Source organism: Dendropsophus ebraccatus, chromosome 1 (assembly GCF_027789765.1).
Source record: "Dendropsophus ebraccatus isolate aDenEbr1 chromosome 1, aDenEbr1.pat, whole genome shotgun sequence".
Classification (NCBI taxonomy): domain Eukaryota; kingdom Metazoa; phylum Chordata; class Amphibia; order Anura; family Hylidae; genus Dendropsophus; species Dendropsophus ebraccatus.
Genome location: NC_091454.1, coordinates 182743189 through 182771124, shown reverse-complemented (window position 1 = coordinate 182771124; position 27936 = coordinate 182743189). Strand labels below are relative to the sequence as shown.

The window sequence follows — 27936 nt, the reverse complement described above, 5'->3', positions numbered from 1 at the left end:
CAGATGATGGATAGGTTCTATACATATGCATTTATGTTATTTCGGTCTAAGAACTTGTCTAGACCGTTTTTAAAGCCCTCCATTGTTTTTGCTGTGACCAGATCCTGGAGTAGACTGTTCCACAGATTCACTGTTCTCATGGTAAAGAAGGCTTCTTGCCTCCGGAGATTAAACCTTTTTTTCTCCAGGCGCACTACATATTGGCAGGTCATTAAAGGGGTGAGTTCCCACATCATGAGGTACCAGTACAAAAGGGTGATCACACTGCCGCCCGCCATTAACCCATTTAACAATAAACGCAGCAGCTCCTGTCACTGTCCGATCAGGAACCCTGGGGGTGCAAATTGTCTTTATTGACTCTTCACACTTACCTCCATCAAGTCGGTGAATTTCTCATAGAGTCTGCCTCAGGCACACCAAAAAGAGAACGTACATAACACTGATCAATGCTATGCAATGGCATAGCACTGACCAGTATTAGCAATCTAATGATTGCATGTAATAGTCCCCTAAGGGGACCTAAAAAGTGTAAAAAGAAAAGTAAATTAATTTAAAAAAATGACACAGCCCCTCCCCCAATTAAAGTTTAAATCACCCCCCCCTTTCCATTTTACAAATAAAACATGTAAAAATAAATTAATATATTATATATTGCAGTGTACACAATTGTCCAATCTGTTAAGACATACCAATACTATTCCTGTAAGGTGAATGGCGTAAATGAAAAGAGGAAACCAGTGGAAGGATTGCACATATTTTGCACATTATCTATCAGAAAGAAAAATATAAAAAGCAATAAAAAAAATTCCCATCTACACAAATATGATACTAATTAAACCTACAGTTAATACTTTAATAATGCTTTTATTTGTATAGCGTCAGCTGACTGCACAGCACTTTATGTAGTTTGTCAATTAATGTCCCTGTTAGGGCTCACAATCTAAACTTGCTTTGGGTGTGGGAGGAAACCAGAGTACCCAGAGGAAGTCACACAAACTCTGAGAGAACATAGAAACTCTTTGCAAATGTTATCCTTGGTGCAATTTGAACCCTAGATCCCAGTAATGCAATACTACAGTGCTAAACAGTGAGCCACCATGCTGCTGTGGTGCAAAATGTAACTCCCCAACCATCCCTGTAGGTGGAGAAATAAAAGCTCTATGGCTCTTAGAAGGCAAGGAGGAAAAAAATAAATTCAGACCAATTTAAGGCCAAAATAGGCTGTTTTATTAAGGGGTTAATAGCCCACCATCACTCACCTCATTTCCCAATTTCCCTATCACTAATATCAAAACCATTAGGCAGGGGCAAAACAAGGAGGGGGAGCAGGGGGCAGCTGCCCCAAGTGCACCAGCTTCCCTCTGATACACATTACCTATCTCAGCCTCTTCATTCTGACAGAGACACTGTGTATATGGAGCCTCGGACACACTGCGCAACAGTCGTTCTCTTTAAGCTGCGCGGCCGCACACCTTCTAAGGACAGTCCGTTGACCTTAATGTTCAGCCCGCTCACCCTTCACTTTAATAACCAGTAGTTTACATTTACTGATACTGGTAAATATATCAGTAACTGGTAAATGTAATTGTAATAATAATTTATTATGAAGAATATACATAGTGTATATAGAATATATATATATATATATATATATATATATAAAAATATATAGTGCTGCTGATGTTCTCAGGTACATCTTAGAGCACAAATGTCAATTTCATGAAATGTAAAAAAAAAAAAAAAGTCCGGCCTTCTCCACCCCTTAATAGCCGGCCATTTCTCACCTTTATTATTTCCCTATCACCAATGACAATAGATATCATAGACGAGGGGGGAATGTGAAATTACACTTACCGGTAGTCACTGGTAAATGTATTTGTAGTAGTTTTACTCTTTAATGGAGTATATACATAGTGAAACACTATATAGATTGTGGTGTGCATGTGGTGTGTCTGATATGATCAGGCACAGAAAAAAGGCAAATACTGAAAATGTAGTAAAAGAGAAATAATAATCTCACCTCCTTAGAGCAGATGGATGCTAGTAATCTGGAAGCCGTCCTCCGGCTTGGTCCAATGATGGAAATTCTGGGCCTTCTCCTTGTGAGGTCCTGATCTTCTCCTGTTCTTCTCCTGTCCTGTGGGATCAATGTCTATTCCTCTGCTTGTCCATTGTCATATTCTAATAGCCGGCCATCTCTCACCTTATTTTCCTGACTCCAATGACAATGCCATTAGATGTCATAGAAGAGGGGGAAATGTAAAATAACAGTCACCGGTAATCACCAGTATATGTAATTGTATTAATAATCCATTATGAAGTATACACATAATACAACATTATATATAGTACTATAATGTTCTCATCTGGGCCTGTGGTGATCCTGGTATGGCCAGGCACATTCTAAAATTTAAATAAAAAAAAATAACAAAAAAAAATGGCCTCCTCCTTCCCTTAACACCTTGACGCAAAATGACATATTGGCATTGTCATTAAAGGAGTGAGTTCCCGCATCAGGGGCGAACACACTGCCACCCGCCATTTACCACTTTAACAGTAAACGCAGCAGCTCCTACGCAGCTCCTGTCACTGCCTAATCAGGATCCCTGGGGGTGCAAATTGTCTTCATTGACTCCTGGATTTTTCACACTTACTCCATGCAGTCAGCTTGGTGATCTTCTCATAGAGTCTGCCTCAGGCACACTATGAGAAGAACGCACATAACACTGATCAATGCTGTGCAATGGCCTACCAATGATCAGCGCATGCAATCTAATTTCATGTAAAAGAGCCCCACGAAAACTTAAAAAATTAAAAAGTTAAAATGTTTTTAAAAATCAAAACAGTCTCCGGTAGTAAAGTGTTATGGTAATTGAGTATAGGAGTAGACTAATGAAAGACCAACTGAATGTTTTTGTAACAGGAATAAATTGCAGAGAGAGAATCTGAGAGGACAATGTTCAGGAAGAAAGATATTTAATGTCTAATTGTTAGTTGTTTGGATTTTGCCTTTTTTTTTTGGGGGGGGGGGGGGGGAAGGTATAGGTAATTCTGATATAATATATTGTGATATTATGAGAAGGTGTTTTTTTGCCCTGAGATGTAAGTAAGGATAAAATATTTAAATAAAGATGTATAAATAAAAATGTTTTTAAAAATATCACAAAGCCCCTCCCCCAATAAAAGTTAAAATTCTCCTGTTTCCCAATACACAAATAAAACATGTAAAAATAAATAAATAAATACACATGTTATATTCCAGAGTGTGCGTCACTGTCCACTCTTAAAATATTAAAATATAACAATATTGGTGAATGGCGTAAATGAGAAGATGTAAAAAATAAGGCAGGATTGTAGATTTTTTGTTACATTACACACACACACACACACATATATATATATATATATATATATATATATATATAATGTCCGATCTACACAACTATGGTACTAATAAAAACTAAAGGTCATGGCGCAAACAATGACATCCCATACAGCCCCATAGGTGAAAAGTCACAATAGGGCCATTTTAATAATAACTATTTTCCAAAAAAAAGGCTTCTGTAAAAAATAAATCAATAGAACATTAGAAAAGCTATATAAACATGCATATTGTTGTTTTAGATTGACCCATATAATAAAGATATCATGTCAATCTTACCATAAAGTGCATTACGTGGACACCGGAACCCCCCAAAAGTTTTCCCCCTAATTTCACCTCATAAATAATATTTTGGGGCTTCCATCATACATTTTCTGGTAGATTGAAAGGAGCCATTACAAAGTACACCTGATCCTGAAAAATAAAATCCCTTAAATGCCCCTGTAGATGGAGAAATAACAGCGCTATAGCTCTTAGAAGGTGAGAAGGAAAAAACAATAATGCAAAAATGAAAATCGGCTCAGTCGATTTGGGCTTGGGCATGAAAGGGTTAAATTTCCTTTTCCCATTTTCAGTCATATTATCAGTAAAAAACTTTTTAATAAAAAGTGACTATACAAATATGATACTAATAAAACCTAGAGATCGTGGTGCAAAAAATATCCCCCCAACCATCCCTGAAGGTGGAAAAATAATAGCTCTATGGCTGTTAGAAGGCGAGGAGGACAAAACGAAATTCAGACCAAATGAGACTAACATAGGCTGTTTCATTAAGGGATAATAGCCGCCATCACTCACCTCATTTCCCCATCACCATTAACCATACCATTGGGCATGGGCATAACAAAGGTCCGCACCAGCGTCCCCCCAATACACAGTACCTATGTAAGCAGCTTCATTCTGACATAGACACTGTGTATATGGAACTTTGAACACACAACACAGGTGCTATGTGTGTGGAGAGCCGGCGGTATATAGAGCCTCCAACTTTTTTTCAAGTCAGAGTTCCCTTTAACCCCTTCCCGCATGAGGGTATAACTGTACGTGATCATGCGGGTGGGGGAGTTCAGAGGGGGGGGCGCACGGCGACCCTGCTCTGAACCGCTGCGATCCCGGGAGCTATCTTCAGCCCGGGATCGCGGCAATTAGCGGGCATGGTCCGATCGCCTGCCCTCTAATTAGCCTTTTAAATGCAGCTGTCAAAGCTGACAGCTGCATTTAAAATACTCCTTTGCCACTTCCCTGGTGTCTAGTGGGGGGGATCGCCCCCTCCGCCCAACCCAATCCCCCCCCCCCCCCCCCCGCGGAGAAGCAATCCCCGCATCTGATGCCGTCCAGGGTCTGCGCCGTAAATGCACTGATCTCAGGACGGCACTCCATTGCTTTCGGCTGCCTATCTCATTGATCTATGCAGTATTATTATACTGCATAGATCTCAATCAGAGACCAGAATAGTAATACTAGAAGTCCCCCAGGGGGTTTTATAAATAAATAATCCCCTTCCCTAATAAAAGTTTGAATCACCCCCCTTTCCCATTTTATAAATAAACATAAATAAACAAGTAAACATGTTTGGTATCGCCGCTCGCGTAATCGCCCGAACTATTAATTTATTTCATTACTGATCTCTCACGGTAAATGGCGTAAGCGCCCAAAAATTCCAAAGTGCAAAATTGTGCATTTTTTGGTCGCACCAAATCCAGAACAATTGTAATAAAAAGCGATCAAAAAGTCGCATATGCGCAATCAAGGTACCGATAGAAAGAACACATCATGTCGCAAAAATTGACACCTCACACAGACCAATAGACCCAAGCATAAAAGCGCTATAAGCATGGTAATAATTTTATGATAATAATTTTTTAAAAGCCATCAAATAAAATAAAATTTATGCAAGTTACATATAGTTGTAATCGTAACAACTTGAGGAACATGCATAACAAGTCAGTTTTACCTTAGGGCAAACGGCGTGAATACAAATAATCCCGAATTTTTTTTTTTAAAAATGCTTTTTTGTTTTCAATTTCATCACACATTTAATTTTTTTCTGTTTTTTTTCAGCATACTTTATGCAAAAATTAAGCCTGCCATTTCAAAGTACAATTAGTGGCGCAAAAAATAAGGGATCTGGGTCTGTAGGTGAAAAAATACACGCGCTATGGCCTTTTAAACACGAGGAGGAAAAACAAAAGCGCAAAAAAAATAATTAGTCCGGTCCTGAAGGGGTTAAGCTGTGCAGCAGCACACTTTTTAGGGATGGCCCGTTCACCTTAATGTTCAGCCCGCTCACCCCTCACTATGTTACCACTTCAGTAACCAGTAGTTTACATTAGTGGTAAATGTTATTGTATGAATAATTCATTACGAAGAATACACATAGTGTAACACTATATATATTGTACCATAATGTTCTCAGCTGGCATGTGCTGCTGCTGATGTTGTCAGGCACATCTTATAGCACAAATGTCAAATTTATAAAAAAAAATTTAAAAAAAGTCCGGCCTCCTCCACCCCTTAATAGCCGGCCTTTCCGCACCTCATTTCCCCATCGCCGATGACAATAGATATCATAGATGAGGGGGAAATGTGATATTACACTCACCGGTAGTTTCCGGTAAATGTAATTGAAAAAATATTAGTCTTTTATGAAGTATATATATAGTGTAGCACTATATATATAGTACATAAGATTGTGTTGTGCATGGGGTGTGTCTGATATAATCAGGCACAGACAAATGCCAAATACTGAAAATGGAGTAAAATGAAAATAAAAAAACTCACCTCCTTACACCAGATTGATGGTATAAATCTGGAAGCCGTCCTCATGCTTGATCCAATGATGGTAATTATGAGGTCCTGATCTTCTCTTCATCTTGTCCTGTACTCTTGTCCTGTTGTTGATCTTCTCCTTGGTCCCCTTTCTCTTGATGGTCTTCACCATGGTCCCGTTCCTCTTGATGTTCTTCTCCATGGTTCCCTTCCTCTTGATGGTCGTCTCCATGGTCCTCTTCCTCCTTATGGTCGTCTCCATGGTCCTCTTCCTCCTGATGGTCTTCTTCCTCCAGATGATCTTCTTGCTGTTATTACGACAGGTTGCTCAGATGATGTTATGGAGATGGTGCGTCGTCCAGGGTTTTCCAGGTAGAGGTGACAAATGAAAATCCTGCGAATAAGGCCTGGTCTTCTGCTGATAGGGGCTTGTTCTCCTCATCTTCTGCCTCCGTTTTGGCGAGGTCGAATGCCATGAATCCTCGGCGGGCGTTTACTTCTGCTGGAGGGATTGGTGGTCGCATCCCAAGGGCTTGTACCGAGTCCCAGTTGACGTCCTGGAAAAATGGATGGGCTCTGATGTCACCGTTGACCCCCAAGCGCTCGTCGGGATCTTCCTGGAGGAGCTGAAAATAAAACAGATGTAATTTAGTGATGAGAACATAGAAATGGAGCAGTGTCAGGAAGTAAGAAGAGCTAGCTATGTGGTGGTAGGGGGCACATAACTGGTGGAGATTACATTGTGAATTCCTGAATATAAAGTTTAGTAGGAATATTTCATAACTTAGGAACTATATTTCGTTTTAAGGAAATCCACTACTATTGAGTAAACTATACTGTACTATTCTAGTACAGTATAACCTGTGTTACATAGAGAAAATAGTCACCTCTTCGATGATGTTCTTCGCCTCCATATTGGAGGCCTTGAATCTTCTTCGGTGGTATCTGGACTTGCCGGTGACCATGATGTTGAGGATGATGCCGAATGCAAACCAGTCGATTCCAGCGTCGTACTCCTCCCCAGCCAGCATCTCAGGGGCCACGAATCCTGGTGTTCCTACACAGTCGGGGGGCAGCCGCTCTCCATAGGTGTTCCTGATTGCCAGTCCGAAGTCGCAGATCTTCACGTGTCCTGTTGCAGCCACTAGGATGTTTCCGGGCTTGAGATCTCTGCAAAATAGAGAAAACATTAGTTATAAGATCGGTGCTCATCCAGTCAGTTAGTTAGCTGTGTATATTGGCTATATTTTATACTTGGATCTTAGGAGTCACTACAGTCAGCAGGATGGTGTCTATACTGGACTCCAGGGATATGTACATTGTACACACACCTTCAGGTAGGATATAAAATACATAGGAGTCACAGCAGACTATATAAATATTATCAGGGATTATACAGCAGATGTCAGACTATTACACCTAAAAGACAGTGTGAATGTTCTTACCGGTGGACGATGCCCTGGGAATGCAGATGTTGGAGTCCACACAAAAGTTCTGCGGCGTAGAATCTGGCAAAAAGAGAGAAAGAGAAAACAATAGTAGCTAGAAATACATAGTACCTAGAAATACATAGTACATCACAGAGCAGACTGGCAGAATATCTGACCATGTGATCTCTATACTGGGGATTTCTGATGGGTAAATTACACATATCTTATTCTTCATGCTACATGTTCTGCTACACCTGCTTTATTCCATCTACTAGAAACATGGGGTTAGGGACTGATGTACAGGGCTGTGCCCTTAGGATCCATATTCCAGACCAGGAATGATCCTGTGTGCTGCCCTATGGTTTCTCTATGAAGGATCCTATTAGTCCTAGAGGCAATGTAGTAAAATGTGGCATGTGGCAGAGGAGATTACTATAATTTTTTGCAGATTTATAAGGATGACAGGGATGGAAACCTGTTTCTGTGTTAGGTATAGTCCTATGTTAGCACTGCCTGGCTTGTAGTGATATATAAGACAAGCTGCTATTATACTGAGAATTCCATATGAAGGGAAATAAGCCTAATATATGATAGCAGTCTGTTCATAAACTATTTCTGTGATAGCATTCCTATAAATGGCGACTATCACTGGACCAGTGGGGATAACACTGGATTCTATATACTGTCCCATAAAAAGTGAAACTAATTATTATTCTTATTTTACCCTCAGTGTCATAATCATTAAATCTTCAGTTTTATTAACATATAAATTAAGCAGTTTGGTGCCCTGGGGGCGGGACTACAGTACAGATCCCGCCCACACTGCCTCCTTATGAATAGTTATGTGGTCCTCTGCAGTGATGAGCGGGCAAAGTGACGTCACTACAAAGCGCCACCACAATAATCATGAGGAGGCGGCGGGTAGGGAGGATGAGAGTTGTAGTCCTGTCCTCAGTGCACGGAACCACCTAAATTAGATATTAATAAATGAGAAGATTCAACGAAAATGGTGATGAGGATGAAGGTAAGAAATTACCTCCGGCCCTATGGGAACATAATAGCAGGTTAGAGTCTTCTTACCTGCTGTTACTTTCCCTTTAAACAATAGAGACTATCACAGGACCCTGTTGGGGCTAATACCCAGAGCCATGCAATGTCCCCTAATGTCTATAGAGTAGAGGATATTATTAGCCTACGACTACATTACCGTGCATTGGCGATGGTCAGACGCCCCTTCTGCTGCAGGAGGTGGTGGAAGTCTCCGTGCTTGATGTACTCCATTCCAAGCAGCACGTGTCCCTTGGTCTGGAAGGCAAATAGTCCATGGATGAGGAAGGGGCTGCCAGATGCAAGTTGTAGCACATGCCGCTCCACCGTTGCTCGCTCCTTTCCGTCGGTCAGCAGGTCCCTCTTGGCGATGACTTTGATGGCAAATTCCTGGCGAGTGTAGATGTCTTCTGCCAGCACCACCTACAGAGACAGCCATCAGTCAGGCACAGCAGAGTCCCCTCTTATATCTATAGTAGTCATACACTGCAGGGGTGAGTACTGAGGATTTGTTTTCCTTAGTCCTTATAGATGGATTCACTGTAATTTGTTCAGACAGTGGAGGCATATTATAGCATATACTTATAATGGAAACACTTTCTTTTTTTCTTTAGGGCCTATTTGGCTTGGAGAATGAGGAGCTGACAGCAAGAATCCTCTGTATCCAGGTGCAGGGACTGACAGGAGATTGTTGTAGATGGCAGCCACCAACATAAACTGATTGTCATAGGGATCTTCCTGGTGCCAGAATGGTAAGTACAACCTTCATGTCACAGGGTACTTCACCCTGGCAGAGTTTTTTCAATAGGTGATACATACCCCATCTTGGGTAGAAGTTAGATGGAAGTTGATAAGGAGGTAAGTTTTTGTTACTTTTTATGCACATTTTATTGTTATTTGTGTTTATTGAGTAAAAAGTGTGGACAAATCCCCCAAAAGTCTTGTAAAGAATGTATTACAATCATTACAAAAGAAAAAAAGAAACATTTTCAATATTTAGGGAAAAAAAGAAAATATACTTTTAACTGTTTGTATCAAAGCAGCAGTCATGTATTTCCAAGAAACGCTGTGTGTGAAAACCCTGGTCAGTAGTAAACCAGTATGTCTTTACTGCAGTTATATTATAATTCTGTGAGATTTAACCTCTTCCCCACATATAATTTACCTGTACGCTATAAAATTTAGTGACCGTGTATCATGTTGCTTCGGTACACCATAATGCTCAGCAGGTTTAATGAAGCAAGCTCAGGAGCTGCGCTCACGTAATAGAGGGTGAAGACCAGCATTTAAATGTCAGTGAGAAGAGTGGCACTGTCACTGACTGATCGGATCAGAGTCACCCTGCAGGGGGTCCCATCAGTTTATCTGAGGCCGCATTCACAAATTTAGCTAGATTTCTTATCCGGAAACCTGCATAGATTTTCTGACCCATAGGGTTGTATCCGGCTCGGGTTCTTCCTGAAATTTCTGTTTCGGAAAATAGGTCTGAATTTTAAAGCTCCTGTCCTATCTTTCTCTAGAATTCCAGCCCAGATGCCCATTGAACCCTATGCTAGCCAGTCTGGGCCAGTGTCACCATTCGCCGGGTGCTGCATTTCGCCCTCTAACAGTATGTGTTCCTAATCAGTAGTGCATACAGTTATATGTGGTACTGTGTTTGAGAGGGCGCGGAGCTATTGGCTGCTGTCCCTTGTCTATGACTCTTCTGGCCACAAGAAGCCGCTTTCTCTCTCTCCTCCCAGCGTTGTGGTGCAAGAGTGAAGTCACTCGCGTGCTCGCAGTGCAGGAAGGGAGAGGGAGAAGCTCAAGAAGATCACAGCTGTCATGCAGAGGTGTGCATGGGGTCTGACTGCTGGAGGTCTAATACATCCATGTCAGTTTTTTCTATCAGGAAATACCGATCTGGAATTGCTTCTGGAGGCTTCAGGAAATCATCAGTATTTGCTGACAGTAAGGCTCAAGTGACGTCATGTGTGTGTGACAGCAATGGAGGAGAGAGCGGCCTCTTATGGCCAAAGGTGTAATGTTCCCTCTGGCCACATGAGTGACTGAAAGGGCGGGGGAAACAATGGGTCCTTGTCCTGTCAATCACAGTGTTGCATTTTCCTGTCCGTGCTCCTAATCAGCCCAGGTGGCTGACATTACCCGGAGTGCCGAGCAGCACATACAGAATTCTGGCCAGTTTCAAGAGCTGTTAGGAATTCTGGATGCTCCTATAGACATCTAAGGGGTCATCTGTGATGATCTTTCCTCCGTGGAGCTCTGATGCGGGCGCATCAACGTGCGCCCGCATCAGAGCTTCCCATAGCACAGAGTGAAGCAAGCGGGCAGAGCCGCTCGCTTCACTGTGTGAACTGACAGGTCCTCCTGCGGGCGGAATTCATTGAATTCCGTCCGCAAATAATGGACCTGTCAGTTGTTTGCGGCGCCGCATGGGAACCGGCCAGAGCGTATATACGATGTGTGTACGCTCCGGCCGGGATCCCATAGCAAATAATGCTATGTTCCACCCTGCAAATCTGCGGCGAGAACTATGGACGTAGATTTACGTAGTGTGAACATAGCCTAATATTGCATTTTTGTGTTGTTTTTTTATTTTTATTTTGACCAAACAAATTCTATTAGTTTTTGTGCTTTATGGTAAAAATAAAGGAGTACTAACAACGTACAAGGATTACGCAACAAATAAGCCCTCGTACAGCTCTGTACATGGGAAATTATTGCCACAGCGGAAAACACACTGGTAAGATTCTGGATAATTCTAGCTGTCATGCTAGTAATGGCAGCAATCTGTACATTTCCTTAGCATTTTGAATCCGAACTGCAGTGTGGTAAATCCCATGATACAATATGATACTGTGCCTTTACATATTGTACATGTATTCCTGCCTTCAGTGCTACAGGATGGCTCCCAGTGCACCCAACATCATGAAAAGGAACATTTATCAGTAATCGGGCAGCAGACCTAAATAAACCTTTAGCCACCCCATCCCCCGCCCAACTAACAAAGCTGGTGCCAGCACACAGCCTGTCTGGTCATGTGCTGGGGCCCTCAGCGACTCTAGGGGCCCAGTCTCCCTCCCTCTCCACCTCCTGTCATTCTACAGAATGAGCTCTGATAATGACATCTGGTTCGGGAGAACTGCAGTGACCCTGCTCTATTCTCCCTATACAATTCCTGATACAACTGAATGGCTGATCGCTAACAGCAGCCAGAGACCCTTCTGCTATCTGTCCTGCTTCCGGTACTTTTGCTCTGTGTAATGAGGGGCAAAGCAATTAGCACTACCCCCATTATACAGAAGCCAGACCTGACCAGAGGAGGCCAGAGCAGGAACCTGGAGAGATGAGAATATCCCTGAGAACTACAACCCCCATCATGTGCTGCTGACAGTTTATGATAGGGGTTGTAGTTTTTTTAAGCCTGTGGTCATCTAGCTTAGAGTACTACCACCCCCATCATATCCTGGTTACAGTACGTAATGGGAGTTGTAGTTCTGCAACAGATTTGAAAATAACACAGTACATGAGGAAGCAGGCATCTAAATCTCCCAGCATGGTATGTGGTATTATGAAGCACTCCATCCCCCAGCATGGTGTGTGATAAGGTGGACTAAACAGAGGGGAGGGGCATCTAAAAGGGGGACTAAACGGGGTGGGAGGATCATCTATAAAGGAGACTAAATGGGGGGGGGGGCATCTCTAAGTTGGCTTCACAAAGAGGGGCCACCTAAAGGCAGGCCAAACAGAGGGGGCCATCTATAAGGTGCCTGCACAGAGGAGGGCCATTTATAAAGCAGACTAGGCAGACTAAACAGAGGAGGGGCCATCTATAAGAGGCTACACAGAGGGGGGCCATCTATAGGGCAAACTAAATAGAGGGGGCCCATCTATAAGGAGGACTAAACAGAGAACAGCCATCTTTAAGAGGAACTAAACAGAGAGGGGTATCTACAAAAGGGACCTCACAGAGAGAGGGGGGGCATTTAAAAGGGGGCTACACATGGGGGGCATCTATAAAGGGGACTAAACAGGGAGGAAGGCATCTATAAGGGGACAGATTGTTTTGTTATCGCCACATAATTTGCTCTACAAAGGGGCTCACTGAGGTTCTGTTACCAAAGGGCCCACAAGACCTGCGAGATGTAGAGCTAGGATATTCTCATCATTCAGACTATTATTTCCCACACCCTAGTATATGAGAATTGTGATACTAGAACACAGGTGTCTGGTGAGTAGTAACATCTCTGAGCCTGCTATCTATGACCTCCTGTACACCTTCAAAGAAGTGCAGACCCAGGACATATAACATCCTATTAGATATTATTAGAGATGAGCGAACCTGGAGCATGCTCGAGTCGATCCGAACCCGAACTTTCGGCATTTGATTAGCGGTGGCTGCTGGAAACATGGATATAGTCATTGGCTGTATCCATGTTTTCCAGACAACCTTAGAGCTTTATCCAAGTTCAACAGCCCCAGCTAATCAAATACCGAACGCTCGGGTTTGGATCGACTCGAACCCGAACCCGGTTAACTCATCTCTACATCCTATGTCTCCTTATACATCTGCTGGGCATGGTGTTGGCATTTCAAATATTGACATTTAATGACTATGCAATTTCCTATTTTATAGCAAAAGGTGTCACCATTCATTGACCTTCACTTCCAATATAAATATATAATATAAATAGTGTGTTGTATATTCTTTTTTTTTTTTAACTTGTTTTATTGAAAGTTAACAGTCATTGTATATATACACAAGTCATACGCTCGCATAAATGACAATAAAGTCATTGTAAAGAAAACAGTAGTGTGGTCCATTTTATTCGCATTTTATTTATGAGCACGTCTCAAAACACAACAACATAGTGCAAGGTCAGTGCATATATAGAACAACCAAAGAGCATTTGAGGAAACCGAATAACACATTCATATCTGTATAGGAACTTATCAGCTTATTGGTAATATAATAAAGAAAAGTAAGGTGATGTTAAAGTGACACTGTCACCTCCTTTTTGCATTCTGACATCTGTACACAGGTGTAAAGGGTAAATTTAGTGTTTTTCATACCTTATTTTATATCATACGTCATGGTGCTTGTTAAAGTAAAAAGTCTTCTTTTATCAACTGCAGATTGTGTTAAGTGGTCGGAGCTTCGCGACAGTAGCGCCACTTTGCCCCGCCCACAATGACACATTTGGCCCCGCCCCCTCGCCAGCCATTGGAACAGGCTGGTCGAAAGGCCTAGACCCCACCCCCTTTACGTCAGCCAACCAATGGTCTTCAAGGGGGTGGGGCCAACGGTGACATTGTGGGTGTGGCTAAGTGGCGCTAATGTCGCGAGTCCACGCCCACTTAATACAATCTGCAGTTGATAAAAGATCACTGGTGTGGAGCTGTGCCACATAACACAGGCCTGGTAGAGGGCTCCTGGGAGAAGATCAGCCATCTGATACTGATTCCATACCGATAAAGAGGAACTCCGCCGGGATCCCAATGCCTGGGGAGGGGGTGGGTGAAAACAATAACATCTACTTACCTCCCCAGCTCCAGCGCTGCCACCTGCATTCCACTGCTCTAGTCCCCCAGTGTTTGGCCACTTCTTGGTCTGAAATGTGACATTGCAGGCCTGCTCGGCCATTCAGCAGCAGAGACAGGACATTGCTACAGCTGCTGAATGGCTGAGCGGCCTGCCAAGTCCCATCTCAAGACCAGGAAGTGACCGCACATCAGGGGACTGAGGCAGTGAAATGTGGGTGGCAGCGCTGGAGCTGGGGAGGTAAGTGGATGTTATTGTTTACACCCACTCCTTTAACCCCTTAACGACATCGGGCGTAAACTTACGCCCTGGCGCCCTGGTACTTAGCGCATCAGGGCGTAAATTTACGCCCGATGTTTCCCCGATCGCTGCGTGTTCACACACAGCGGTCGGGGAAGATGGCCTGCTATAAATCATAGCAGGCCATCATAGCTTCTCGGCACGGGGGGTGGTTAACACCCCCCGTGCTTACGATCGCTGCTATAGGCTGATCAATTCAGATCAGCCAATAGCGGCGATCGCAACCTTTCCGGGTCATCGGTGACCCGATGACCCGGAAAAAAAATGGCGGTCGGTGCTGTCCGAGGACGGCACCGACCGCCATTACTGTAAAAAGTAATGTTGATCGCCGTGCCACCGGCCCGATCGCCGTGAACGGCCGGCCGGCCGTTCACGGCGATCGGGCTGGTGGCACGGCGATCAGAGTCCCACAAAATAGTAAATACCTGCCCTGGACCCCTCAGCTAGGTAGCGGAGGGGTCCAGAGCAGGTATTTGTACATTACTCACCTGTCCCGGGCTCCTGATCGGCGGCTTCCGGGTTCGCGGCGTCCTCCGTCATTCCGTTCGGTCTTCGGGTCTTTCCGGCGGTCCTCGTCGTCTTCTTTCGGCTATTTTCGGCTCCAGCCTCGTCATTTTCCGGATTTTGCGCTCTGCTGCCCCCTAGCGGCTGATATGTGTAATACACTTATCAGCAGCTACAGGGATATTCAGAATATAGAAAAAAAAAAAAAATTTTCCCAAATTTTTTTTTTTCTATTTTCCGCACCCTATCGCCGCTGAGTGTTGATTAGCATCGCACGAAAGTGCGCTGCTAATCAGCAACTCCTCCTTTTTGGCGTAGGGTGTTTTTTTTCTATATTCTACTGCCACGGTCTGCTTATAAGTGCCGCACATAAGTGCGGCATTTATCAGCAACTCCTTTGTTGGCGTAGGTTTTTTTTATACTTACTGTAAAAAAAACACGTAAAAACACTACATTACACCACACTACATTGAATAAAGTTTGACACTACACCACTACATACCCCATATACTAGTCCCCATATAAAGATGGCCCCCAGGGTGTTTTCGGCGTCAGAGGGATACGTTATTATTGCCTCCGACACCGAAACAGCCAGTGAGGATGAATGGGGGGGATCGTTCTTTCCTCCATTCATCCTCATCATCCAGTGACGTGTCTGGGGGTAGCGTAGCGTACGCTGCCCCCCAGACACGTCTTTTCCGCCAGTACCGTCCCAATAAGAGATGACGGTATGTTGTGAAATTCTACAAACTGTGTGAGCGTGCCTTAGGGTACATTTACAGATTTCGGGTACGTGCACACTGCGGAATAGCGAAGGATAACCCTTTGTGCATTCCGCAGCTGGCACCCGCCGGCGGACTGATGCGGGCGCATGTCTCCACCCGTGTCATAGACTCCATTCTATGCACGGGCGGATTCCGTCGTCCATCCAAAGAATGAATACGTTGGACGGAGAGCGGAATCCGCCTGTGCATAGAATGGAGTCTATGACACGGACGGAGACGTGCGCCTGCATCAGTCAGCCGGCGGGTGCCAACTGCGGAATGCACGAAGGGTTATCTGTCGCGATTCCGCAGTGTGCACGTACCCTTAGAGTGTATGTAGGAAGGAACACCCGAATCCAGCCCACAGATGCCCCCCCCATCCTCCGAGTTAGTGGGAAGATCGTCCGGGAACTGATCTTCCCACTGCTGGATAAAGGTCACCACCTGTACGGGTATAACTTTTATACCAGCACCCCCTCTTCTGGTCCCTCGCTGCCCTGTAGCTTGCGGCACGATCCGAACATATCAGAAGTAGTAATAGAGCCCTAATATTTAGTAGCCACGGAGCGGCCCCAGCGCTTCTGGATATGAAGGACCCCGTATCGCACCAGGACAACATTTTCCAGGTGACGTCCCCCACACTGGAAAACAGGAGACCCCAGAAGAAGTGCAGAGTGTGGCGTAACAGGGGGATCAGGAAGGACACCATTTCCAGTGTGACGCCTGTCCTGATCACCCCGGCCTCTGCATACTGGATCGCTCCAAGGCGCACCACAAGTCATTGGGGTTCTACATTATCTAAATTCTGTCCCTTATTCCTATTTCAGGGGTCACGTTGATCCAGGGATTATTCTGATCGCCATTATGGAGTCGGGAAGGAATTTTTCCCAGTGATGAGGCTACTGTCGTCTGCCTCACGAGGGTTTTTTGCCTTCCTCTGGATCAACACAGGTTGAGTTTGATGGACACCTGTCATTTTCAACCTTATAAACTAATAATTGGCCTAATACCCCCAAATAAATTAGAATTGTCCCTTTTTCCCAGCTAAATAGGTATGGCTGCCATTCCCATTAGAGGATGCCATGATGCAATTACAAAGCCTCTGTGCGGCCAGGACAGTAGAAACCCCCCACAAGTGACCCCATTCTGGAAACTACACCCCATAAGGAATCTAACAAGGGGGGCAGCGGGGATATGGCCCCCTGGTGACGGCCACATTTGGGACGTGAAAATGAAAAAAAATGGTATTTTTTATTTTCTCGGCACATGTTCTACGTAAGTGCCTGTCACCAGTGGGGTCCATATGCTCACTGCACCCCTTGTTAGATTCCTTATGGGGTGTAGTTTCCAGAATGGGGTCACTTGTGGGGGGTTTCTACTGTTCTGGCAGCACAGGAGCTTTGTAATTGCGACATGGCCTCCATCCTCCATTCCAGCCTCTAAATGGCGCTCTATCCCTTTGGTGGCTTGCCCTGTGCCCATATGGCACATTATGCCCACATATGGGGTATTTTCGTAATCAGGGGAAACTACCCTACACGTTTTGTGTTAATTTTCTTTTTTAACCCCTTGTGGAAATGGAAAAAATCAAGGCTAGACCAACATTTAGTGTAATTTTTGTAAAATTTTTACTCTAAATCATTAATCTTGTCATGATTTTTTCATTTTCACAAGGGGCTAAAAGATAAAAAAAACCACTAAATGTGTAGAGCAATTTCCCCTGAGTACGGAAATACCCCACTTGTGTACATAAAGCGCCATTCGGGTGCAGGGTAAGCCTCCGAAGGGAAGGAGCGCCATTTCGTTTTTGAAGGCTGGATTTGGATGGAATGGATTTTAAGGGGCCATGTTGCATTCAAAAGGCCTCTGTGTTGCCAAGACAGTTGAACCCCCCCACAAGTGACCCCATTATGGAAACTACACCCCTCAAGGAATGTAACAAGGGGTGTAGTGAGCATATGGACCCCACTGGTGACAGGCACAAATGTGGAACAATGTGGCGTGAAAATGAAATATTACATTTTTTACACTATAATGTTGGTTTAGCCTTGAATTTATCATTTTCACAAGGGGTTAAAAGAGAAAAAAACACACAATATGTGTAGAGCAATTTCCCCCGAGTCCGTAAATACCCCACATGTGGACATAAAGCGCCATGTGGGCGCAGGGCAAGCCTCCAAAGGGAAGGAGCGCCATTTGGATTTTGGAGGTTGGATTTGGCTAGAATGGATGATGAACGCCATGTCGCATTTACAGAGCCCTCGTGCTGCCAAAACACTGGAAACCCCCCACAAGTGACCCCATTCTGGAAACTGCACCCCTCAAGGAATCTAACAAGGGGTGCAGTGAGGATATGGACCCCTTGATGACGGGCACATTTGTGCCATGAAAGTGAAAAAATGAAATTTTTTACTTTTACGTCACATTGTTCCACATTTGTGCCCGTCACCAGTGGGGTCCATATGCTCACTGTGCCCCTTGTTAGATTCCTTGAGGGGTGTAGTTTCCAGAATGGGGTCACTTGTGGGGGGTTTCCAGTGTCTTGGCAGCACGAGGGCTCTGTAAATGCGACATGGCCCTTGAAATCCTTTCCAGTGAAATCCAGCTTCCAAAAGCCAATTGGCGCTCCTTCCCTTTGGAGGCTCGTCCTGCGCCCCCTTGGCACTTTATCGCCACATATGGGGTATTTCCGTACGGGAGAAACTGCGCTACACATTTTGTGTCTTTTTTTTCCTTGTATCCCTTTAAGAAAATGAAAAATTGAAGGCTAGAAAAACGTTTTAGTGTAAAAAATACATTTTTCTTTTTTCACGCCATATTGTTCGGAAAATCTGTGAAGCACCTGTGGGGTCCAAATGCTCACCGCACCCCTTGTTACATTCCTTGAGGGGTGTAGTTTTCTAAATGGTGTCCCTTTAGGGGTGTTTTTTAGGTTTTGGCACCCCAGAGCCTCTGCCAACCTGAAGTGGTACAGTCAGAAATGACCAAATATAACGGAGGCGTTGAAATTCACTAGGCGCTCCTTTGTATCTGAGGCTTGTGGTTGCGTCAAATAGCGCAATAGGGCCACATATGGGGTATTTCTATAAACTGCAGAAACGGGGCAATAATTATTGGGGTGCATTTCTCTGGTAATAGGTTTATAATTATGAAAAATATTGGATTACAATAAAATCTCTGCACAGAAAATTAAAATTTTCAAATTTCTTACACACTTAGCTTTTATTTCTGTGACTCCCCTAAAGGGTTAAAACACTTTATGGATATGCTTTTGCAGAGTTTGGGGGGTGCAGTTTCTGAAATGGGGTGCTTTGTGGGGCTTTCTAACATACAGGCCCCTCAAATACACTTTAAACCTGAACAGGTCCCTAAAAATATCTGATTTTGAAATTTTACTGAAAATTTGGAAATTTGCTGCTAATGTTTTAAGCTTCCTATTGTCTAAAAAAAATTAAAGATCATTTAATAAATGCCGCCAACATAAAGTAGACATGTTGCTAATGCTATTTAATATATAATTTATGTGGTATAACCACTTTCTGTATACGCAAAAAAGTTTCAAAGTTGGAAAAATGCAGTTTTTCACATTTTTTCAAATTATTTGGGTTTTTTTCATAAAGATTTGTTATGATTATCGACTCCAATTTACCAGAAATGTAAAGTACAATATGTCACGAGAAAACAATCTCAGAATCAGCCGGATAGGTAAAAGCATCCCGAAGTTATTAATGAATAAAGTGACACTGGTCATATTCATAAAATTTGTCTCTGTCATTAAGGCCATTTCAGGCTCTGTCCTTAAGGGGTTAAATATTGTTACATTGCAGCATTGGTGTCTAGCCTGTGGCTCTCCAGCTATTGCAAAACTATTCCTCCCTGCCTGTCTGGATAGCCAAAGCTTGGGCTTTGGCTGTCCAGGCATGATGGTAATTGTAGTTTTGCAACAGCTGGAGGGCCATAGGTTAGACACCCATTACCATTGTATTTCTAGCCATGATGCCACAAAGTGTGAATATAACTATTAGGCTTGTGTCTCAATTAAGAATTATAATTATCAAGATTTCTGTAGCATTGTATGTGAAGAATTGTTAGGTGATATGGTGTTGTGTGTAATGTGAATGAGTAACCGCAATGAGACTCCCCCAGCAATGTCAGCTGATCGGTTTTGGTTGCTGTGTGTTAGGAGTGATGTCTATAACAATGGCTCTACATTATTCTGAGCACTTACCCTTCCGAAGCTACCCCGGCCAAGCACATGATGGAAAGCCAGTCTCTTGATGTTCTCGGAGATTGTGCTGCCGGGGTAGGATGGCCGAGCTCCGCTGTCTCCTAGAAAAGGAAAGAAAAGTGAGAAACTGGCTCTGCATCACTCATATGGATATTGTTTTTTAGCATAGCAAAGACTTATGATTTTAACAGATGAGAAATGTGCAAGTACCTAGATGTATATTATCACTGACTGAGAAACACTGGGGAGAGATATCACTGTAACATAGTCATTGGGTTAGTAATACTGTCTAAGACAGTGTTCACACGTGATGCTTTCTACCACACGTTTGCGTATTCTCCTGTATTCTGCACAAAAATTACTAATTTATTCTGTAGTTTGCAAAATTGTAGTAAAATTGCTATATTTTACTACAAGAACAGAGAAAAAAACATTTTAGGGCAACTCCAACTAAATTTTTATTCTTTCAGAACAACTGGTGCCAGAAAGTAGCAGAGATTTGTAATTTCCTTCTATTAAAACTAAAATCTCAAGTCTTCCAGTACTCATCAGCTGCTGTATGCCCTACATGTCTATGCCTATGACATACATCAGATAGTAAGTAGTTGAAAACTTGAGATTTTTGAATAGAAGTAAATTACAAATCTCTCACTTTCTGACACTAGTTGATTTAAAAGAAAATATTTTTCGCTGGAGTTGCTGTTTAAAATCCTGATAAAAAAAAATGTGTGAACTCAACCTAATTCTTAGCTAAGACTCCACCATATCTTGCAGAGTAGCTTAGGCTGATAGATGGATCGGGCACCTTAACAGACTGGTCATTTCCAGTATACCATGTCACCTTTACCACTAAGCCTCTTGTTGACACTGCAGCCATGGACTCTATATAAAGTCTCTGTCAGCAGTTGATTTCCAGATCAGATTCCCCCCTCATAACAATGTGACTGATCTGTAGGACCCAGTTATAATTCCAGTAGTAAAGTCTTATAATAATGCCCCCCCCATAGACAGTAATAATGCCCCCTTCCCCAATATTAAATTCTTCTTCCCTAGTAATAATGCCTCCTGTAGCCATTATTAATGCCCCTTTCCCAATAATAACCAGATGTGCCCCTAGCCAGGTATGCCTCCTGCAGCCGGATGTGCCCCTAGCCAGGTATGCCTCCTGCAGCCAGATTTGCCCCTAGCCAGGTATACCTCCTGCAGCCGGATGTGCCCCTAGCCAGGTATGCCTCCTGCAGCCAGATTTGCCCCTAGCCAGGTATGCCTCCTGCAGCCAAATACCTACATGTTACCTTCCCCCTGTAGCCAGATACATTTTCCCTTGCAGCCATATACATGTCCCTTTGCAGCCAGATACCTCCCTGCCATAGCCAGATACACATCTACTTGCTGCTAGATGGCTCCCCCTGTAGCCAAATACTCAGATACAAGTCCCCTTGGAGCCATATACCCCCCCCCCCTTCCTTGTAGCCAGACACTTGTTCCCATGGAGCCATATAGCCACGCTACCCCCCCCCCCCCATATAGTTTTATCCCCCCTCTGTTTCCCCATATAATTGTATACCCCCTCTGTGGCCCATTTACTTTTATGCCCCCTCTGTGCCCCATATAGTTTTATGCCCTCTTTGTACCCCATATAGTTTTATGACCCCTCTGTTCCCTTAATCAGTTTTATGTTCCCTCTATGCCTGAATTAGTTTTCTGTCCCCTTTGTGCCCCCAATCAGCTTCATGCCACCCCTGTGCCCTCAATCATCTTTATGTCCCCTCTGTGTACCCCAATCAGTTTTGTGCTTTTTCTGTTCCTTTAATCAGATTTATGTCCCCTCTATGCCCCCAATTAGTTTTATGCCTCCTATTTGCCCCAATCAGTTTTATTCCCCCTCTCTGTCCCAATCAGTTTTATGCCCACTCTGTGCCCCCAGTTTTATGCCCTCCCTCTGTGCCCCAATCAGTTTTTGCCCCCTTTGTGACCCTAATTAGTTTTATGCCCCTCTTTGCCCCCAATTAGTTTTATGCCCTCCCTCTGTGCCCCCTATCAGTTTTATGCCCTCCCTCTGTACCCCTATGAGTTTTATGCCCTCTGTGTCCCCTATCAGTTTTATGCCCTCCCTCTGTACCCCTATCAGTTTTATGCCCTCCCTCTGTACTTCTATCAGTTTTATGCCCTCTGTGTCCCCTATCAGTTTTATGCCCTTCTCTGTACACCCTATCAGTTTTATGCCCTCCCTCTGTACTTCTATCAGTTTTATGCCCTCCCTCTGTACTTCTATCAGTTTTATGCCCTCTGTGTCCCCTATCAGTTTTATGCCCTTCTCTGTGCCTTCAATCAATTTTAGGCCCTCTGCTGTGCCAGTTATATATTTATGCCTCCTCTGTGCCCCAATTAGTTGTTTTTGGTCCCTCCATAGAAAAAAAACCTCAACTCATCTGCTGCTGAACAGGTGACAAGCAAGACCCCCTCCCCACCCTTCCTCGGCGGCCCACTCTGGAGAGAGGATGTCCTCAGCCCGTCAAGGGGCCCTCAGCTGCTGATTAAGCAGCACAGCAGTGGAGGGCTGCAGCAGTTTTGAATGAATTTTTTTTTTTTACATCCTTTCCCCATACCCCCTTAACCTGCGAGAAACCCTTGGAAAACCCTGGACAGGGAGTAGGAGAGGAGGTGAAGAATTTTCTGCCCTACCTGGGTCCTTGGGGTCCTCCTTCACTTTCTCTTCTTTCTTGCTTGCAGAGATCTTCTTTTTACTTGAGTCCAGGATAGGGATCACCTCGTCTTCTCTGTGTCCTTCTTCTTCCTGGTCCTCGTGATGTCTCACCCAGATGATCTCCGGTCCTGGGCCGATCCTCCTCTTCTTCATAGATGTCTCTTCATCTTTCGATGGGTCAATGACATCTCTCCTCCTCTTCTGTCCTCTAGATGTCTCTTCATCTTTCGATGAGTCAATGACATCTCTTCTCCTCTTCTGTCCTCTAGATGTCTCTTCATCTTTCGATGAGTCAATGACATCTCTTCTTGTCTTCTCCCCTCTTGATGTCTCTTCATCGTCCGATGCGTCATGGACATCCCTTCTCCTCTTCTGTCCTCTTCGTCCAGTCTCCTCGTCCTCCATCTTTGATCGCTGCTCCTTGAAGCCGCTCAGCATCCACACTGAATGCCAACTGTCGCCTGGCAACCAAATGCCACTCAAAACATCCCAACTGCCCGCATGCCACTGATGAGTCATATGTGCTATAGGGTTACATGGACCATCATTTCTTATGGATTATGTATATTTTATAGATATAATAGGGATTATATATATCCTTATGTTTCAATATTAACTTCAGTGATGTAAAGTCTAGTATGTCCATCTATTCTGGCCTTAATTTATTTAATTAGTAATTATAGTGACTGATATTACAGGAGGGCATTAGCCTCAGCTTTATAACATTCACTAGTGGTCAACAATTGCTAATATCCAATCATATCCTGTAAATTATAAGAATCTGTCAGATTATAACAGATTGTCTATGTGCTTGTATATGGCATACCCTGCCCAAATAACATGGTAATATAATCATGGCCAGTTTTAATTGTATTTTTTGAATTGTAAGGGTCCTTTTAGACGCCTCTTATTAAACCCAGCCGGGGAAAAGGGGGCAGGGGCCTAATTCAAGACTGGTGTACTCGTACGCCTCTCTTTATAAATGCCCCCCAAAGATTTCTCGCCTGTGGGTGGCTGTAAATGACCGCCGATTAGCAGTGTCTTTAAATCCAGTAGATGGGCTGCATGAACGGTGTTGCATGAATCGGGTGTTTTCCAGGTCTTTGGCTGATCGCTGTAGGAACGTTTCTAGCGATGCTCCTAGCCCATGTAAAAGGACCATTAGACTGTGGAGAAGGTAGTGTCAGTACAGATTACTTGCCCCCCATGCCCCATAGCCCATGGTGGGGGTAGGACGAAGGGCACAGTCAGCAGAGTTTATAGAAGCCAACATAGTTTTTATTTATTATATATTCATTACGCTGCTCACAAGTGGGAAAGGTATTGAGGAAATAGTGAATCCTGTTACGCCCTGCCTGACCACTATGTGAATCCTCAGTGTGGGTGTCTATCCCTACACTGGGTGGACGTGTGTATGTCAGGAGGGGTGCGATTCTCGTGCAATAGGTTTATACAGGATTCCTACAAGTCTACTAGTCACGGAAAAAAGTTATATGATATTTATGATGATCAAGTCAATGATAATGCTTTCTGGTATCTTGGAGGTCCCACATCATCCGACACGTTTCCCCCACTAAAATGTGTGGGTTCATCAGGGTTGTAGGTACAACCGTTAGGAGGTAGTTGTCCTGGGTTTTAGCAGGCCTAGGGTGGCTGCTTTATTAGATGTTTACAGGCGGTTTATGCAGGGTATTCAGGGTAAGAGAATAACACTGTTACAGCGTCCTATTCAGTGCATATATATCTGTATTTAGTTGGGTGCTATATCCTTGTAGTGTCTAGGACGACGTCCTTGTTGTATGATGCAGTATAGTAGAAAAACATCTGGGATATATGTGTTTTTTTCTCTTAGAAAGCAAGCAGAGTTATATTGCTCACTGTTAGGGCCACGGCGGCGTCCCGCGCTCCAGACCGCCGCCGTGACTCCTCACACAGTTCCGCAGCAGCCAGTGTCCACATGCAGGGACCCGGCGCTGCGGCTACTTCGGCCCACGGCGCCTCACCTTGCCTCGTTCCTGCCCGTCACTGTGCCGGCCGGCGTGCGCATCCCCGCCTCCTAGGGCGCGCGCGCGCCGGCTGTCTCAGATTTAAAGGGGCAGTGCGCTCCTAATTGGTTCTAGTGTCAATCACTCCCCTATAAGTTCCAGCCCTGCCCCCTCCCAGGTGTTGGAGCCTCTACATGCTTCCCATAGCGTTTGGCCCAGCTCCCTGTTGTTCCTGACCTCAGTCCTTGTTCCTAGTCCCTGTCCTCAGTCCCGGTCCCTAGTCCCTGTCCGCTTCTTACCCATTGTTCCTGAGTGCTGCCTGCCACCTGCGGTTACGCCTTCAGACCTCTGCCTGAATTACCATCGGCCTATTGCTCCTGCCACGCCTCGCCTGCTGTCACTAGCAACCAAGCCAGGGGTAGCGACCTGGGGGTCGCCTGCCGCAGCAAGTCCATTCCGCCTTGCGGCGGGCTCCGGTGAAAACCAGCGGCCCCTTAGACTTAGCTCCCTGGTGCGGTTACCACCATCGCTAGTGACAGTTCAGTGGATCCACGACTCCAGGCGTTACACTCACCTTGTGGTTGGTGCCAGGATAGGTATAGAGCAGAGCTGTGTACCTCTTTTAAGGCATTATGTGCTGTCGCGTCTATGGTCTATGGTCCAGACCATATGGTCATTGAGGGTTTAATCAGCCTAGGAGACTTATCCAAAATAATGCTGTAGTTTGTGGGTTTAGGGCCAGAGTGGCCGTTGAAGGATGGGCCGCCAGCCTGCTACTTATGGGCCGGTGCTGTGTGCTCGCCCCCCCAGGCTAAAATTTACCAGCCAGCCCCTGGTTGCAGGTAGGTGTCCGATTTAATCAGGCATTAATGCAAGGTGGCCAACCCCTTTAAAGGGAACCAGTCAGGAGGATTTAGGGTTCCAAGTTACAATAATGAAGTTTTAAAAAAAGCTACAGCGCTTCCTACCATATAAACTGCTTGCTTGCCGTTGCCTCCATCTCCCCAAAAACAGTTTTATTCCTCCCCGCTCTGTATGCAAATCAGCTCTAATTTGTCATGTGGGCGGCGTCTTCCCCTTAAAGGGGTTATCCAGTGCTACAAAAACATGGCCACTTTTATTTACAGAGACAGCACCACTCCTGTCCCCAGTTCAGGTGTTTGCGGTTAAGCTCCATTTACTTTAAAGGAACTAAGTTACAAAAGCTGCACCCAAACTAGAAACAAGAGCGGGGCTGTCTCTCGAAGAAAGTGGCCATGTTTTTGTAGCGCTGGATAACCCTTTAACTAGTCGCGGTTCTCAGGCTGTAGTTACGGCTTCCGAGCTATAATCATTTCCTCCATGATGTAAATTCACCTCTCTGGGTGTGATTCCCAGGCCAGGACCCTGCTACATCTTTCAGAGGCAGGGTTACAGCTAAGAGGGCAGTGACTACAATCGAAGTGCCGTGAGGGAGAGGCGCTGCCCACATGACTAGCTAGAGATGATTTGCATACAGAGCGGCAAGGAATAAGGATTGTCGACTGTTATGAGCAGTCACCGACTGATTTGTGGGTACAGCTCTGGGGTATAATGTAGGGTGCAGCTTATGATCAGTACAAACTACTGAGCTTCTATTTTAGGCTAGGACTACTCTCTGCCAATCACATGCAGGTTGTTGGGGGGGGTTCTGTAATCCATATCCACATTTTGATGGATCCTTCATATGCAGTTAGAAATAAATTGTGTGCGTGTAATGTAGCATTCGAATGTTTCCCCTTAGAAGAAGCAGTCACAGACCATGTGGGTTTGAACAGATCTTTATTTTCCTACATAGTGATTAGTATATCTGATGATAAGATTTCTCATATGAGGAACAGAAGCGCGGAGGTTGTAGTTCATGTTAGATCAGGATATATACGTGAACATTCTAGAACTTGAATGATTTTACTAAACATGATGGGGGTGAAACTGGGGCAAAATGTGTAAGATAAACCAACAATGTCTTGACTTCTTTAGTTTTGGGCAGAGCAAATAGATTGCAGTATTTGTAATAGTTACTTACATGAGCTAGAGCCGCTCCAGAGTCTTCCTGTGATTAGTTCAGCAATGTCTGCTATATTAGCCCATTATATATATTCATTGTTTGCCACAGTGTCAATTCAGTTGAGTCTCTACCTCTAGCCACTTATCTTCTATAGTGATTGCCACTGGACTCAGCTCCTGGACTCTGCCTATTGCTTAAAGGGAACCTGTCACCCCCCGTGCCGGGCTGACAGGCTCCCGACCCCCTGTTAGAGCCCCCTATACTCACCTAATCCCGCCGGGTCCCTCTTCTGGATGCGGTCGGGTGATGAAGATCCCAGCCACTGCAGCCCGACGCGCGCGCTGAGAGATGAGTCCAACACCCATAGAGAATGACAGGAGAGTCCAGCGCTCCGTCATTCTCTATGAGCGTTGGACTCTTCTCTCAGTGCGCGCGCCGGGCTGCAGTGGCTGGGATCTCCGTCACCCGACCACCTCCAGAAGCGGGACCCGGCTGGATTAGGTGAGTATAGGGGGCTCTAATGGGGGGTTGGGAGCCTGTCACCCCGGCACGGGGGGTGACAGGTTCCCTTTAAAGGGGTTATCCTTTGCTACAAAAACATGGCCACTTTTCCCTCTACTGTTGTCTCCAGTTCAGGTGCAGTTTGCAATTAAGCTCCATTTAATTCAATGGAACTGAGTTTCAAAACCCCACCCAATCTGGAGACAACAGTAGGGGGAAAGTGGCCATGTTTTTGTAAAGCTGGATAACCCCTTTAAAGGGGTTATCCAGCGCTACAAAAACATGGCCCCTTGTCTCCAGGTAAGGTGTGGTTTGCAATTAAGCTCCATTTACTTTAATGGAGCTCAGTTTCAAACCACACCCAATCTGGAGACAAGAGTTGGGGAAAAAAGGCCATGTTTTTGTAGCATTGGATAACCCCTTTAAGTGCTTTGCCTGTCTGACGGATTCCTACCCCTGGCTACCTTTGTGCCTTCCCCTTCAGAGACTGGAAATTGTAGTTCTATCCCAGTTCTCAATGACACCTGGCTGCATCAGACTACACTAACTATACAGGCGTATTCTTTAGCCAAACTTTCTTGCAGGGGTTCAGAGTGAATAATAAAGCTCCCTTACACTCTGTACCCCATTTTAACCTGTGTATGACCAGTTGCAGCTACAAAGACATTGGCCTTATTCACACGTCCAGTGATTTTTAAACCCATGATTCTTTTCTGCTAGCTTAATCTGTGATCCGTGGAAAAGCATCTGT

At 44.5% G+C, this 27936-nt stretch overlaps 1 protein-coding gene across 1 annotated transcript; it reads right to left on the bottom strand.

The window, feature by feature from the left end:
• Positions 1-5869: 5869 nt before the first annotated feature.
• Positions 5870-23131, bottom strand: LOC138793246 (protein kinase C delta type-like). The gene is made up of 6 exons (XM_069972083.1): positions 22652-23131; positions 19967-20067; positions 8789-9051; positions 7597-7659; positions 7039-7321; positions 5870-6777 (listed from the first exon to the last, which is right to left on the bottom strand). Exons 1-6 carry the CDS (start codon positions 23109-23111, stop codon positions 6490-6492), a joined length of 1458 nt encoding a protein of 485 aa, XP_069828184.1. The 5' UTR covers positions 23112-23131; the 3' UTR covers positions 5870-6489.
• Between the last annotated feature and the right edge of the window lie 4805 nt (positions 23132-27936).

Bases quoted from the DNA above. Each gene is read 5' to 3' on its own strand.
- LOC138793246 (XM_069972083.1), bottom strand. From the start codon at position 23,111: ATGCTGAGCGGCTTCAAGGAGCAGCGATCAAAGATGGAGGACGAGGAG. The intron at 20,068-22,651 runs GTAGGGCAGAAA...TTCCTTTTCTAG, and splicing joins GGAGGACCCCAAGGACCCAG to GAGACAGCGGAGCTCGGCCA. The intron at 6,778-7,038 runs GTGACTATTTTC...TTTTATTTTCAG, and splicing joins CGAAGAACATCATCGAAGAG to CTCCTCCAGGAAGATCCCGA.